The sequence below is a fragment of the Bombus pascuorum genome, chromosome 1, assembly GCF_905332965.1.
Source record: "Bombus pascuorum chromosome 1, iyBomPasc1.1, whole genome shotgun sequence".
In the NCBI taxonomy this organism is placed as follows: domain Eukaryota; kingdom Metazoa; phylum Arthropoda; class Insecta; order Hymenoptera; family Apidae; genus Bombus; species Bombus pascuorum.
In genome coordinates, this window is record NC_083488.1 from 21,869,943 (window position 1) to 21,885,803 (window position 15,861).

At 32.6% G+C, this 15,861-nt stretch overlaps 2 protein-coding genes across 4 annotated transcripts in view; one reads left to right on the forward strand and one right to left on the reverse strand.

Annotated features, from left to right (window-relative positions):
* Nucleotides 1-10,003, reverse strand: part of LOC132908260 (phospholipid-transporting ATPase ID) — a 75,498-nt gene extending 65,495 nt beyond the window's left edge. The window contains exons 1-2 of one of the 2 annotated variants that reach the window (XM_060962123.1): nucleotides 9,861-9,985; nucleotides 638-764 (exon numbers count right to left, since the gene is read on the reverse strand). The gene's annotated coding sequence lies outside the window, so the exon portion shown is untranslated. Of the gene's footprint in view, nucleotides 1-637; nucleotides 765-9,860 lie in introns of both variants that reach the window. The other variant, XM_060962114.1, reaches the window with a different exon arrangement.
* Nucleotides 10,004-10,214: 211 nt separating this feature from the next.
* LOC132908301 (3'-5' RNA helicase YTHDC2-like) lies at nucleotides 10,215-15,711 on the forward strand. Of its 2 annotated transcripts, XM_060962207.1 has the most exons (8): nucleotides 10,215-10,353; nucleotides 10,629-10,847; nucleotides 10,929-11,122; nucleotides 11,195-13,286; nucleotides 13,362-13,748; nucleotides 13,832-14,082; nucleotides 14,157-14,497; nucleotides 14,596-15,711. In XM_060962207.1, exons 2-8 carry the CDS (start codon nucleotides 10,651-10,653, stop codon nucleotides 14,605-14,607), a joined length of 3,474 nt encoding a protein of 1,157 aa, XP_060818190.1. In that variant the 5' UTR covers nucleotides 10,215-10,353; nucleotides 10,629-10,650; the 3' UTR covers nucleotides 14,608-15,711. The 2 variants fall into 2 exon arrangements, with proteins under 2 accessions (XP_060818190.1, XP_060818196.1); XM_060962213.1 differs by lacking the exon at nucleotides 10,215-10,353 and having other exon boundaries at nucleotides 11,201-13,286.
* The last annotated feature ends 150 nt before the right edge of the window (nucleotides 15,712-15,861 follow it).

Below are 15,861 nucleotides of genomic sequence, written 5' to 3' on the forward strand. Positions count from 1 at the left end.
CATTTATTCCTGAACTATTCGTATGGATCACGAGATCGTAATTTTTGTTTATTTCTGCGTAGAAAATAAAAACGCGACAATATCAGCGAGTAATTCTCTTCAGTTATTGATGGATAGATCATACGCGTGATGTTTTCATATAATTAGAAACTATTCTAAGTAAAAGACGATCTCGATTAGAAAAGTCACTAATAGTAAATGATTTCGCAACGCGGATTGTCGTGTAATCACAGCAATATCATTTTAAACCTGAATTACTGGTTCTCCATAGAAATTACATCGCGATTGATCAATTCCTCCGCAGTTTACCGTAATTGTTAATCTTTAGCAAAGCTTAATGGCTCGTTAATCTTGTACAAATACCAATGCGGAATTACTATCGATACGAAGTAAATACTATGGAATTTCTATATGAACATAAATTAAGCGAAAATGTTAACGAAATATATATCCCTGTAATAAGTTTCAAATATCATATTAATTTCCAGTTATTTAGTTATCAAATAAATATCGTTTTATGTTCCGCGATAAATAATCTCGTAGGTGAGTTATTTTGCCTCGAAATATTCCATCGCGAGTACCTACATACGTATTACGCATATAAATTTTTAGAGAAAGTAATGACAAGTTCCCTTACCTCAATTTGCATATCTTCCTGCCACTGATTGTCTTTCATTCAATCCAGGCAAACTACATTCCGCGAACACATTCGTCACGTCCATCCAAAACTTTGGCTGACCGTGCATTTTTCACTTTAATTTCACCTTAAATCGGAGAACATTGTACGAATTAAAAATTACGAAATTTAAGAAAAAAGAAGATACTTTTATCAAAATATCTGTCGGATTCTTATGTAAAATTTTGTAATATAAAAGTAGAATTTCGTGTAAAAATTATTCGTTAACACGTAGTACCGAGAAACGACTAACTCCGAATAATATTCCTTCATTTCAACGCGAAACGTTCGTGACAATACATAATTTACAGAATAATAACGATTCTTCGAAAGAACACAATTCACATTCGCTAACAAACAGTCAAATCTTCCGGTATCTTTGTAACAAGTATTCATAGTTTAAACATTCGCTAAAAACCTTTGTTCATTTGAAAATAGTATACACTGAGTCACGAAAATATTTCAATATTTACCATAGGAAGCTTCTACGTCCATATTGTATATGTTATAGAAAACATTTTGGAATTTCATTAGCATTGCAATGATACACGACTGTCACGATCATATTCGTCAAACGTGAAACCAATCCAAAAATGTATATAGAAATTCCGAGATGTTTATTGCAAACGTATATTTAGCAAAAAATTAGTATACAGCTTGAATTGTTACATTAGGTACATGGTAAGCCTCAGATATAGTTACGTAGAATATTATTGTAATATCGTGGGAAGACCATTGAGAAAATTCCGATGAACCACAGGTAGAAAAGAATGAAAATGCTGATAGTCCAGAAAAGATGGAGAATCTCGATGGGCCATATGTCCGTGGCCCTTTAGGACAATAAGATGTATAAAAGGACGTTTTGGTGGACAGAATGGTCAGCTACGAGTAAATTGCAATTATTTGTAGTTAGAAGTAAGCTGCGGATTAATCGTTACTCATAAGTTATTGAGTTATCGTGAGTTGGAGTTGGTCATAAGTTGTAAGTTGAGTAGTTGTACAAATTCAGTTGATTTAGTTGTATCACATTACTACATCGATAAATAGCTCTAATTAAACAGTCATAGTTCTCTGTTTCAATCACTATAAGTAAATACATCTATCTAAATAAAGATCGCTATAATTCTGATCTCTATATTATATTATAATAGTATATATTATATAGGATGTTTAGGAGGTTTATATATTAATATGATGGATAATTGACTATCTAGGTACTTCCGTGATCTACGTTAATCTCGTTTTATAAGGAAATAATAGACGCACAACATATTTTGTTTTGTATTATTTTATTGAATCACGCATGATCCAGTTTGTTCTAATAAAACAAAATGATAATTACGATTTTCTTTCAATAGAACAGAATGATAATTCAATAAAATAGTATAAAAGAAAAAATACTGTGCATCTATTATCTGCTTATAAAACGAAAGAAACTTTTAGGGCAACTTAATATAGGTAATTTCATCAATATTCTCTACTTTTTGCTTTGTGGAGTTTATCGATTTGACAAATAAGCAGTTTAAATAACAACGAAACTTCTATTTGTAGAGGTATATTGCAAAAAGTATCGTTCCAATTAAACTTGTATCGTAACGGATAATTGCACCGAATATCCTGTAATTTAATGCAAACCTAGTCTAGTCTCTAGAATCTCATAAAAATGGTAAATTTCAAAATGTCTCGTATAGCACACATAACATATTCATAAAAGGAGTCTATAAGTGTTGGAATACTTTCATGTGTCTGTATATATAGAACGACGGAATCGTTCCGGAACAAGTAACCAAACTATGACATGATGATAGGATTGTATGCAAAATTCATAGTCAATGAGCGCATAGTAAGATAGATAAAAGACGATGGACAAACTCGAACACCGTTGAAACTCGAAGATGAGTCGACTTCGTCGCTAGAAATTGCCGACAGACCGCATAAATCGACTGTGAAGAATCCATCGGTATGTTCTGTGAATAAGTCACGTGTATGTCTCCATTATTTACAAGCTTCGCGTAGGAGGATCGATGTGTGTGACCTGAGGTTACCATACGATCGTTAACGCAACGTACTATCATTACCGTAGGATCGAGATCTGGTAAAAAGTGAGCCAATAATTACTGCATATATAAAACGTTAAAATACAATGTAATCCTTTCCTTTTTTGCTTTTTTTTTTCTTTATCATATATTAGCCTCCTCAATTTGTATCGTAAATTATTCAAAGGAAAGGTATTATTAATTACTTAAACATAATTATTATCTCAGAACGCGTAATATATCGTTTCGTCGATCCTCATCAACGATAGTTTACTCGCCAATAACATTTGCAAATCGACGAGCGACAAGTTTTAAGCTATCGAGTAAAAAGGATTATAAGGGTACTTGCAGACAAAACACGGATACGCAATTATCAATACACGAATTATACATAAAGTGAAACAAAAAATACGAGTGAAAGTTTTCTAACGAAATGTTTGCTTACTCCATACTTCGATAATATTTTATCACACGCTTACTATCCAGTCGCGTAAAAACATTTTATACGCGTGCACATATCTGTAGATCTCGTACTATTGCGCGGATGAATTACATCGACTTTATTATTATTTCAGAGACCAGAAATTATTATTAGTTCAAGGTATATCAAAAGTATTTTTATCGATTTAAAAAAGCCACAGAAATTCATCAGAATTTAAGAAATCATATACTGTTTTAAGACGAGCGATCACAATGATCGAAGATTCTTGACATCGGTTGTCAATAACGATAGACGAACATCGTGAGATTAAATTGGCGGATAATTTAGGAAAAATACCAAGCTAATGGCTGCAGGTACTACAAAGTATCTAGAAACATGAAGAAATTTACATAACACGACGTGTATGTAGGTTCAAACAAGTGAAAACGCATGTGACGTTTCTGAATCCAAGGTCGAGCGACGCGAACTTTATAGGAGAAAGGATCAACTCGTGAGTTCTTCAAGTGAACGAGTATGGCTGAATTCCATACAGAATTGTCGTTTTCCTAAATTACGAATGTTCGCTATCAACTCTCCATTGACATCGTCCACTCGTATCTGAATATAATATTTTAAGCACTCAGTAACATTAATTGTCAATGAATAAAGAAACTTCGTAGTCGTACTTTTAACAGCGATATACCTATACTTCAAATAACAAGCGGTAACATTAGAGAAACAATGAGGAATGAAACGCATCGAGAAAATTACCTAACTCTCGCGCTTCGTATAGGAATCTCACGCTGGCACTCCAAATTTTAATTTCTGTTAAAAAAGAGAAGTTTCGATTTTGTTTGAAGTTTGAATTTGAGATTTGATATAATTATGTATATAACGTAGCAGAGATACTGATAACTATCAGGGAATGTTTATGAAAGCTTATGGTTATCACGTTGGTACCCATATCTACAGTGCTGGACAAAAGTATTGGCACAGCAAGATTGTTATGATACAAATGCTTATAACTATTAAACAAATTGATTTAAACAAAAAACTTTTTGACGTATTTATTTATTATCTATCCTAGTTTATTACATAACAAGAGCAACAATATAAATAAAATAATACGCAAAATAATAACAAAAATATATTTTTTGAACATTTTATGGGTGGACAAAAGTATTGGCACAGTAGAATATTTACGCTTATAACTAATTACATAATAAACTTCTAATATTTTGTTGGCAGTCCTTTTCTTTTAAGGACTTCCTTTAATCTTCTTAATTATAACACTCGATCAGTGAAACTGGAGACTTCAGTTATTAAACAACAAAAAACCAAGAAAGAGTAATAATGTCTAGAAAAACGAAAGAAACCACAATTGAAGAAAGAAAAATAATATTAAATTTATATAAGATGAATAAATCTTACAACGAAATTGCACAAATCATAAACAGAAGTCGTTTTACTGTGCGTTCAGTCATAAAACGCTTTAAAAGTGAAGAAAATCTAGAGAATCAAATTAGGAGTGGTCGCCCTTCTAAGGTAACAATTCGAGAAAAAAGGAAAATCGTAAATATTGTAAAGAAGGATCCAAAAACTAATTCGACTGAAATTGCTTCGATGTTAAAAGCTGAGTGTGAAAAAGAAGTAAGTACCAAAACTGTACGTAGGGTATTGAAGGATGCCGGTTATTCTGCCCGTGCAGCACGAAGAAAGCCCTACATCAGTAAAATAAACCAAAAGAAAAGAGTGGAATTCGCGAAAGAGTTTGTTACGAAAGATACTGATTTTTGGGAAAAGATCATGTTTTCAGATGAAAGTAAGTTTAATATTTTTAAATCTGACGGCAGAATATTAGTATGGCGAAAACCCAACACAGAGATGGACGAACTGAATCTGCAAGCCACCATGAAACATGGGGGTGGTGGTTTAATGGTGTGGGGATGTATGGCATCATCGGGTGTAGGAGAACTTATATTCATTGATGAGATAATGGATAAATATGTATATTTAAATATACTCAAGCAAAATCTTTTGAAAAGTACTCAAAAATTAAACCTCCCCAGGGATTTCTATTTTCAGCAGGATCGAGATCCTAAACATATGGCGTATATTGTTCGTCAGTGGATAATATATAATACTGCCCACACATTAAACACACCACCTCAAAGTCCCGATATGAATCCCATTGAGCACGTGTGGAACGAATTGGAAAAAAGAATTAGGAAACATAATATCACAAGCAAGTCTGAACTGAAGAAAGTTCTTCTGCAGGAATGGAGCAATATTGTACCTGAATTCACTAAAAAATTAGTCCACTCGATGCCCAGAAGATTAAAGGAAGTCCTTAAAAGAAAAGGACTGCCAACAAAATATTAGAAGTTTATTATGTAATTAGTTATAAGCGTAAATATTCTACTGTGCCAATAGTTTTGTCCACCCATAAAATGTTCAAAAAATATATTTTTGTTATTATTTTGCGTATTATTTTATTTATATTGTTGCTCTTGTTATGTAATAAACTAGAATAGATAATAAATAAATACGTCAAAAAGTTTTTTGTTTAAATCAATTTGTTTAGTAGTTATAAGCATTTCTATCATAACAATCATGCTGTGCCAATACTTTTGTCCAGCACTGTATGTTATGGGTATACTTCCGTGGGAGCCCGTCACCCAAGCATGGGTGACGCTCTTCTCGTTCGAGTTAATTAAATATAGGATATACAACATAAAAATATTTTTAACACATTATACCATACTTTTTATTAATTTATATTCTGGATAAAATATTACATTATGCTATATCGCATGGTATTTGTTAAAACATTCCAAACACATTTGGGGTGATTTTGGGCACTCTGAACAATAGTTGTAGACTTAGTCATCACTGCTCACCTCACTTTCAAATATATTTTCACGCTGTTTACTGAACATTTTGAGGATGAACAAATCACTGATGTACGTCTCGCAAGTATGCTTTTCGACTAAACGAAAGATCCGAGATATCTGCCATGAGATCCCCTGGAAAACTCTAGCTGGAAAGCTTATCGCTTTCTCCATTTCAGAACTAACTAATCTTTTCTTTACAATGAATCGAAGGCGATAAACAATGAATTCCCGCTTATCGCTCTATTTACGTTTCGGTGGTCGGATTTGGGCCCCGCAGAAAACTTAGCCGCATCAGGCTGAGCCACCAACCTGTTAAAGGCTATGGAAGAGTAGAAACGTTTCCTATGGAAAATGGTTTTACCTATGGAAGGTGAAAAATTCTTATAGTCAGAAGCTCTTGTATTAACAATGTAATAACAAATCTCCAAGAAGAGAACAAGACCAAACTTTGTGGTCGAGAGAATTAAGAATGCGTCCTCCGCGATTTAATCGAATAATCTGATTAAATTTCTGTCTTTCGTAATTGGTAGGTCAGGTCAGTGTGATTTCCAGGTGTAGACGAAAGCTTGAGAATTCATGAAAGCTTCGGATACGAGTGCGACGATAAACGTCTAGACTCTAGACTTGCACATTTGCATCCCGATGCTATGAGAATGTTAAATAAAATTAAGCATATTCGATGAGAAGAATTTCGACGTGATCTGTGTTCCATTGTACAGTACGACGAACGGTCACTTGTAAATTCAAAATAGTTTTGTATTACCAACGGAGTTCGTGTACGGTATTAGTGCACCGTTCATGAATTATTAAATGATTCTGACTTAAGTGAACATTACTCTCTTTACCATATTCTTCGTTTAGTACTAATAATCAGATTGCGGATTACGATATCTAAAACGTTTCAAATAAATTCCAAATATGAAGGTATCATCAAACATTTCATTTACCGATTCGGAAGGGCACATATAAAAATTAACTTCTAATTAAGCAAGCCTAAGTGAAGAAGCAAGGTTAATTAAGTCTTTGAAACGGCTAATTTCAAGGCAATTAGACGGGAGAAGAGAGGAGAGCGGACAAAAACACAAACAAACTTTCCGTCGAGTTATCCGTTGATCGAGATACAATACAAATTAGTTCCTATTCGATTACAAATAGGATCGATTAGACAAAGAAAGAAATCTATATACATATTCATCATTCCCTTCTTTATCGATCAGCGGTCTATTAAATTGCAATGAGATACGACCACCATGGACGATGCGTCACGAAACGTCGCGCATAACTACATAATGATTTTATTTTGATTTGCAAGTGTCTTAAAGTCCTCGTGAATGGGCGTTTATGTGGCAAATTAGGCGCACACTCGCACGTGTGGCCCAATTAGATCGCCCGTTCGCGTATTTATCAGTTTGTTTGATCCGACGTTTATTTAACAGTTTACGGTTGTTGGACGGCGGAGCACTTTGCCGCGCCACCTTTTCAGGCCCCAATCAGTGGGAATCTTTAGCGTTTGCCCAGGCATTAACTAGTAGACAAGCGCAACGAGCAGATGCGATGTTAACTTACGTAATTCCTGAATGAACGACAACGAATGTGGCGTCTCAGTCCCAAGCAACGAACGACGCGGGACTTTCCCTAAAAAAATTCGAACGTCAACTATATCTCTCTCTTCTCTTTTCTTATACCGCTTACATTGTTTTCCTTTCTTCTTATATTTCGCTTCTCGGTATCCTCTTTCTCTTTCTTTCTCGTCCCGTGCCAATTCTTGCCTCTGGTGATTTTTGAATGAATTAAACATCCGTCTCGCCGAGAAAAACAATGTACCAAGTCACGAACTTTCAGCAACGTCCGAAATAAGAACACTGACGCAATGGGATAGATTTCGGTTCTCACGAAACCAACAAAGAAGGTAAACGGCTGCTAAACGAAATTAACGCCACAACTGTCACGATTGAAGGATATAAACCTTGTAGCAAAGCGACCAAAATGAAACGAAAGGTGTCAAAGAGAAAAATAGGCTCGCGTCAATTTATTTTACAAAAAGGAAAGGAAAAATCATTCAAATTCTTATGGAAAAAAACATTTGCTGCGAAAAGCTACGAATCGGTTCGTCATTTTGACTCTAGTAGTTCTGATATTAAATTGACCATGGTTTCGATGCGTTTCGCGTTGATCGCGCCATTTCGATGTATATAGGTTTCGAGTCGTAAACATTCGTGTAACATGTGCATATGGAACGTAATCTGTAGGAATACAAATCTATTTTGCAATGGTTTATACAATTTCCTTCCATTTATATTCGTTAAGTAATTGCATAAATTTCAATTACACGTGTAATTTTGTGCATCATAAAGGTTATGAGACGTAGCGATTACATCGAGCATAAATAAACTGATATTTAATATTACATAAATCTGATAATCTTACGATTATCGTGTTTATTTGTTCGTAATGCACGTGATGTCGACATTCGCGTTAATATCTTACACGGTTTACTCAACGTGTTTTGCAACGAACCTTAAATTTGGGTCTTGATCATGGCTACATGCTGCACGCATGCGCGTACAGAATATTTACACTTAATTTGATATATTCTTTATTATTTATGTAACTGTGTTATTGTATTGCTGTACTTTTAAATACATTTCCATATTCTGACTTCATAATTAATACAGACATAATCGATGATATATCAATGATAATTCATTCGAGATCTAGTCTACATAAATTTTTATAGACATTAGTTCGATATTAAATATTTAAGTATACGTATATTTAAGATTCAGATAATAATATTCTCGTAATAAAAACATGTACTATCTCCTACATAATCGCATTTTAAATAAGTAAGCCATTAAATATACGCATCAGAAGAATTATATTTACCAATGTAATTTATCCAATGTAATTTCAAATCATATTTAGGTTTCATTTTGAATTAATTTAAATTTCATATTGAAGATATTAAATACTGAAAAATTCATATCCTCTCAGTGTACTAAAAAATATATCGTTTCATCATTAACGAGTAATAACTGCATTCAAAGTATCTATTCAGAATACATATTATTATATATAACGAAACATTTCAAAATAATTGCATATCAATATGAAATATGGTACGAGTTCAATTACTCGTTTAACATTTAGAGATTCACTACGATTAAATACTTCGAGAAGTAATTATTTTTCTATTATATATATATACTTTTTAAATATATAATTTGCCAAATGTGCAAAAAGATAACAAGAAATGTGTAGAATGATTAGATCTAAGTTGTTTAAGTCTGCTGGTGAGTATTAAAATGGGAGGTCATCGGCAGATTCTCAGCAAAAAACCTGTTGCTTCGCTTACGTTGTCAGGAAGTTTAATCGTTATCGTAAACCTTATAGGAAAAGTGCCAATAGAAAACTGGAACTTTGGCCAAGTTTACAGATAACGTAACAGATCCACAATAGGTTGGCCTGTTTAATACGACAGCCATACAAAGATGAAAGAAAAGTTCGATGATATCGTTTCGCATCGCAGGATTTAAAATCTCAACCGTCATTCTTATCCGTGTTGAAATTTTTTAAAATGTATAATTTATCTATCGTTGAAGTATTTTCAACATCTAAAATTATATACGATACACAAACACGTGTATAAATTTATTAGAAGCGAATCGAAAATCTTTGTAAGATTTCACCGATATCTTTAAACACAGACAGTAATTGACGGAAAGGCACACTTGTGATCGTCAATCATCAAGTATCAAAATCTTTCGTCGTAAATCTTAATCATTCGACTTCTCTACGTAAGAGTATATGTTCGTTATAAAATATGTACTTACCGAAAACAACTAATCCTTGATAAAGCACAATAAACACTCGGAAAATATGATAGAGACGACATAACCCGCGCACCAAACTATACCGGCCATATTGTTTACTGGAACAGCATTTAACCGTGTGCCTGCTTTCGCTGTTTTGCGGATCTCTCGTAAAAAACGATTATAACGCGCTCTGTCGTTGAACTAGGTTAACTTTGTTGATATTTCGTTCAAATTGGTAACATAGAAACATGATCCGACCGTGAATCTAGTAGAATACGGTTTATATCGATACAAACTGTTCTAAATAATTTTCTAGACTCGTGTAGAGGGAGTTCATAATTGAAAAGGACGTAAATATTATTCGCTGTGTTTATTACAGGTCATCACTCAAGTATGATATGTTTCTATTAAACGTAATTTTTACAAATTGTTGTAGTATTTATCACTATTAGTTTATTAAGTACATATTGGACTTAAATACAATTCATGTACACGGAATTATCGAAATTATGTGAGTTTATATAAAAAGTTCATGAAATTATACACATCTTGCGTCACTATATGCAATTATACACATCAATTTTATAATTGTTTTATTTTATTTATATTTTTATATGCTTTTTTCAAGGTCGTTATCGTATGAAAGATATACTGTCTACTCTTGCAAAATCTTATGGAATTAACTACATTTTAAAATAAAATAAAATTTGATTCTGCTTAATATTTTTTAAGAGGAGATTGAAAAAGATTTGATTTAAAATATTTATTGGTTATTTTATATTTCAGAAACATTTATTAGATATATATAATGCCACGCAGAAACCGCAGTAAGAAAGCCCCTCTTATTGGGGAGGATACTAGAATTGCAGTAAATTTAACGCTTAAAAAATTATTGGAAACTCATGATCAAAAAGAATTAGAATTTCCATCTTCGTATACTGCGGAAGAAAGAGCCTATATTCATAAATTAGCGTATGAACTTGGATTAAAATCTAAAAGTAGAGGGTAAGTTAAAAATAATACAAATATTTCAATTTCAATGTAATAGATAATGAATATAAATAAATATAATTCTTCCTTTAACAGTAAAGGTACAAATCGTTTTTTAACTGTGTACAAAAGAGAAGGATCGACAATAGTCCAAGCTGACGCTGTAATAAAATTACAAAAAGCATCAAGACAAAGTATATATAATTTATTACAGGCTTTTCCACTAAACCATAAAGAATGTCAGGATTTGTTACCGCCGATTGAACGAGAACGGCCTCCTAATACAGATGGTACTCTGATATATATATCCAAAGTATATGTAATTAAATCGTGAAATTGAGCTTGTAATCTATAACTTTTAGTTTCAGTAAATACAAATACAAAAGCAATGGGTCGATTAAATAACAGCGTGCCTCAAATACCACAATTGAAAACTAATTTTGATGTATTAAATTATCGTAAAGCACTCCCAATATTTAGCTTCCGGGAAGATATCCTTGATGCATTAAACACCAATCAGGTAGTCATAATAGGAGGGGAAACAGGTAGTGGTAAAACTACCCAAGTTCCACAATTTATTCTTGAACATTGCCAACAAAGACAACAACCTTGTAGAATTATTTGCACTCAACCAAGGAGATTGTCAGCTGTTTCAGTGGCTGAAAGAGTAGCATTTGAAAGAGATGAAAAAATTGGTCAAACGTTCGGTTATCAAATAAGGCTTGAAAGTAGAGTTGCCCCAAAAACTCTTTTAACATACTGTACAAATGGTGTTCTCCTTAGAACTCTTATGGCAGGAGATTCTGCTTTAAGTACTGTCACACATGTTATCATGGATGAAGTTCATGAACGCGATAGGTTTTGCGATTTTCTTCTAATAGCATTAAAAGATGCAATACAAAAACATAAATCTCTTAAACTTGTGCTTATGAGCGCCACATTGGATGTTAACATTTTTGTTAAATATTTTAACAAATGTGCAGTCGTAAATGTCATGGGAAGATCATATGATGTCGATACGTATTTTCTCGAAGATGTTCTAAAAATAACGGGTTATATGACGAAAGAAATGCTTTCAAAGAGAAAAGAGTTTATGAATAAAAAAGATCAACATAAAGTGTTAGAAACTTGGACTCAATATAAACCTCAACAATCAGGATCAAGTACTATGAATGAAAGATGTATATTGCCTGCTCCAATTCTAGCACAACAGAATGAGCCAGTTCCTGAAAAAATAAAATTAGAACCATGGCTAGCCGAAGAAATGGATAAAAGTATTTCTGAAGCATGGTTACGCGGAGGCGAAGATAATTTTGCACAACTTTTATATTTCATACTTTCTGAAAATGTTTCGGTAGATTATCAACATTCCACGACATTCGTAACTCCGCTTATGATTGCCGCAGGAAAAGGATGTATAAATACCACAGAACAGCTTTTAAATTTAGGTGCAAATTTAAACCTACGAGCAGCCAATGAATGGACTGCATTAGATTGGGCAAAGAATATGAATCAAGCTGAATGTGCTGAGTTAATAGAAGCATATATGAAAACTTATGACTGTACACTACAGGATGAAACAAAAGTACATGCTAAAGATGTTTCACTTTCGGAAGAAGATAAATTTTTATTAGATGTATACCAACATACATTTAATGATGATAAAATCAATTATGATCTCCTCTTACAATTAATTTTGCACATCCACTTAAAGATGCCTCCTGGTTCTCTTTTAGTATTTTTACCAGGATATGATGATATTGTAACTATGAGAGAAAAGATAAATAATGAAGAAAAGGAAATGAATAAGGGTTTACGCTATAATTTGTATGTACTTCATTCAAATATGCAAACATGTGATCAAAAGAAAGTATTTAAGCCAAGTCCCGTGGGATCACGGAAAATCATTCTTGCAACAAATATCGCTGAAACAAGTATCACAATTGATGATGTCGTATATGTTATTGATTCAGGAAAAGTTAAAGAAAAATCGTTCGATGCATTATCGGGAGTGTGTACACTTAAATCTAATTGGATTTCCCAAGCTTGTGCAAAACAACGTAAAGGTAGAGCAGGGAGATGTAGAAAAGGGATTTGTTATCGGCTATTTTCGTCGGTTCGATATAATAGCATGGAGCCTTATCAAACTCCAGAAATCTTAAGATCACCACTCCAAGAACTGTGTTTGTATACAAAACATTTAGCTCCAGGAAATACACCTATCGCAGAATTTTTAGATCGAGCATTGGAACCACCTTCTAATGTAATAACAAGAAATGCAGTTCAATTATTGAAGACTATCGACGCATTAGATCCGTGGGAAGATCTCACTGAATTAGGAAGTCATTTGCTTGATTTACCAATTGAACCAAGACTAGGAAAAATGTTACTGTATGCTGTAGTTTTAAAATGCTTAGATCCTGTCTTGACTATTGTATGTAGTTTAGCATACAAGTAAGTAAGAATTTAGACTTTTAAGTATATGTTAAATAACTTGACTCAATATTGAATTTGAAAAATGATTTTCAGAGATCCCTTTATATTACCCCTGCAACCATCACAAAAGAGAGCTGCAACTGCGGCTCGTAAGAGATTTGCGACTAATACATATTCCGATCATATGGCAGTTTTACGTGCTTTCCAAGGGTGGCAGAATGCACGTGCAAGCGGCAAAGAACGTACATTTTGCGAACAAAATTTTATTTCCGCTGCTGTGATGGAGATGGTAGTTGGAATGCGTACACAACTGCTTGGTCAGCTTCGTGCATCTGGATTTGTTAGAGCAAGAGGGCCAGGAGATATTAGAGACTTGAATTCTAATTCTGAAAATTGGGCCGTAGTGAAAGCAGCTCTGACTGCTGGTTTATATCCGAACCTAATAAGACTAGACAGAGAGCATTTGCAACTAAGAACACAGTACGTTGCTTTTTTAATTTTTTCAGTATTATATTTCTATATAATATAGTATTTATTTACATTTTTGATTGTTAATTTTGTAGGAAAGAAGTGAAAGTATCTTTCCATCCATCATCAACTTTAAGAGATTATCCCAAATCACCAAGGATGACATCCACTCAAACATACGCAGCTAATGTAGAAGCTTTGCCCTGTGATTGGTTACTTTATGAAGAAATGAGTCGTACAGGACGATTTTGTCATGTTAAAATGGTTACTCTGATCAATCCATTAACAGTAGCTTTGTTCTGCGGACCAGCAAGATTGTCCGTAGACGTAATTTATGAAGCTGAGTGTATGTGGTATCTGACAACTTAATGTAGTACATTTTATTAATATATTTTAATGTCATGATTTTTTTATTTATAGCTGTACCAGAGAGTGAATCAGATTCTGAAGTTGATGAAAGTAACGAAGGGACGATTTTTAAACTCGACGATTGGGTAGTATTTAAACTTGATCCAGAAACTGCTAGATTCTTTTTACATTTAAGACAAAAATGGAATGCCTTGTTCTTGAGACGTATGAAAACGCCGAATAAAGCAATGTCGCAACTTGACGAAAAGGTAGTGAGCACATTAGTAAGTGTAATTACAAATGAAGAACAGTCATGTGGATTACAACAACCATCTGGTATTGGTCAAAGACCACGCCCTTTAATTGTTGATTATTATCCTGCCAATGTTAGGAGAACAGATGACTTTGTAGAGGTAATTTCTTAAATTTTCTGATATTAAATGAACACTAATATTTAGCTTTTTGTATTTATAGTTATATTTTGATTTAAAATTTATTTCCCTTTTTTTAGAGGAGTTTTTAAAATTGGGCAGAAGAAAAATATTTTATTAAGTGTAATCTATAAGAGATATTTTATTCTCTTGGTTCCTATGTGTAACTTACTATGCAATGACATAATGGCATTCCTAATTTGCATATTTTAATGAGAATTGAATAGGTTGCTTCTGAAATAGAATAGGATAAAAAAAAGAACGAATTGTGGGTGATTACCTATAAGGATAGTCATAGTATTATTAAAATGTTTAGTTAATAATAACAAAGCTAATAAATTTTATTTTTTGTTCGAAAGTCTAGAAATAATAAAAATATTTTATTTAATCACACACACACACACATATACACACATATATATCTATATATGTGTGTGCGTGTTGAAATTATTTATTAATTGCATATTTCTGGTCATTTAAATTCGATGTCGTCAAACACAAATTTGATGGTGAATAGGTAATATTTTTTCTTGTAAATTGCATAAGATTTTGATTATACAAGTTGTTATAAAGTGTTACAGGAAAATGTTAAGTAATATAGATAGCTAAACATATAATTTCATGGCTTATCACAAGATTTGCTTTATTATGAGGGTGCTGTTTTTCTGAAATTGCTTTACATTTCCAGTTTATTGCCTAAATAGTATTAAATGAATAACAAGTAGGAATCGAAGTGTAGATCTTTGTACCTTTTAACGTGATATACTGTTTAGATATTAATCTAAGAGTAATTTATTTACATTTTATATTGTGCATAAAGTACTTAATGCTATGATATACTATACAGAACAATGGCACTTAAGAGAAACACTAATCTGCAGCCAAAAAGATGATATAAATTTAATGAAATAGGAAATGAAACGCAATTTAATACTTTAATTATTTGACACAAATATTTTATAAGCACTTTTATTTGAAATTCACTGCTTACAAGTGTTTATTATCAAGTACAAAGTTTATTTATATTTAGATATTTTGGAAGTCATAAACTACAGCAATACTGTTTGTTTTGTATACATCTAATTCGTCCAGCTAAAACATTAGGCAACAGTAACATATATATGTTAATGTTAACATAGTCCTTAGAATTATTGTAATACTTCACAGTGTAATAATAAAAACGGTATATCATAATATGTAAACATTTCTTTGTTTCTTATATTTCTTATTTACTATATATCTACAGATATATTAAATCAATGATACGTTACTTCTTGACTTACGCAATACTCAGTTATGAAATAAATAATACATATTCAAATTATAACATGTGTTCTAAGTACAAT

Excerpts from the sequence above, each read along its gene's own strand:
- LOC132908301 (XM_060962207.1), top strand. The coding sequence starts at position 10,651 with ATGCCACGCAGAAACCGCAGTAAGAAAGCCCCTCTTATTGGGGAGGAT. Across the intron at positions 10,848-10,928 it reads TTAAAATCTAAAAGTAGAGG|TAAAGGTACAAATCGTTTTT; the intron begins GTAAGTTAAAAA and ends TTCCTTTAACAG. Across the intron at positions 14,083-14,156 it reads CGTAATTTATGAAGCTGAGT|CTGTACCAGAGAGTGAATCA; the intron begins GTATGTGGTATC and ends TTTTATTTATAG.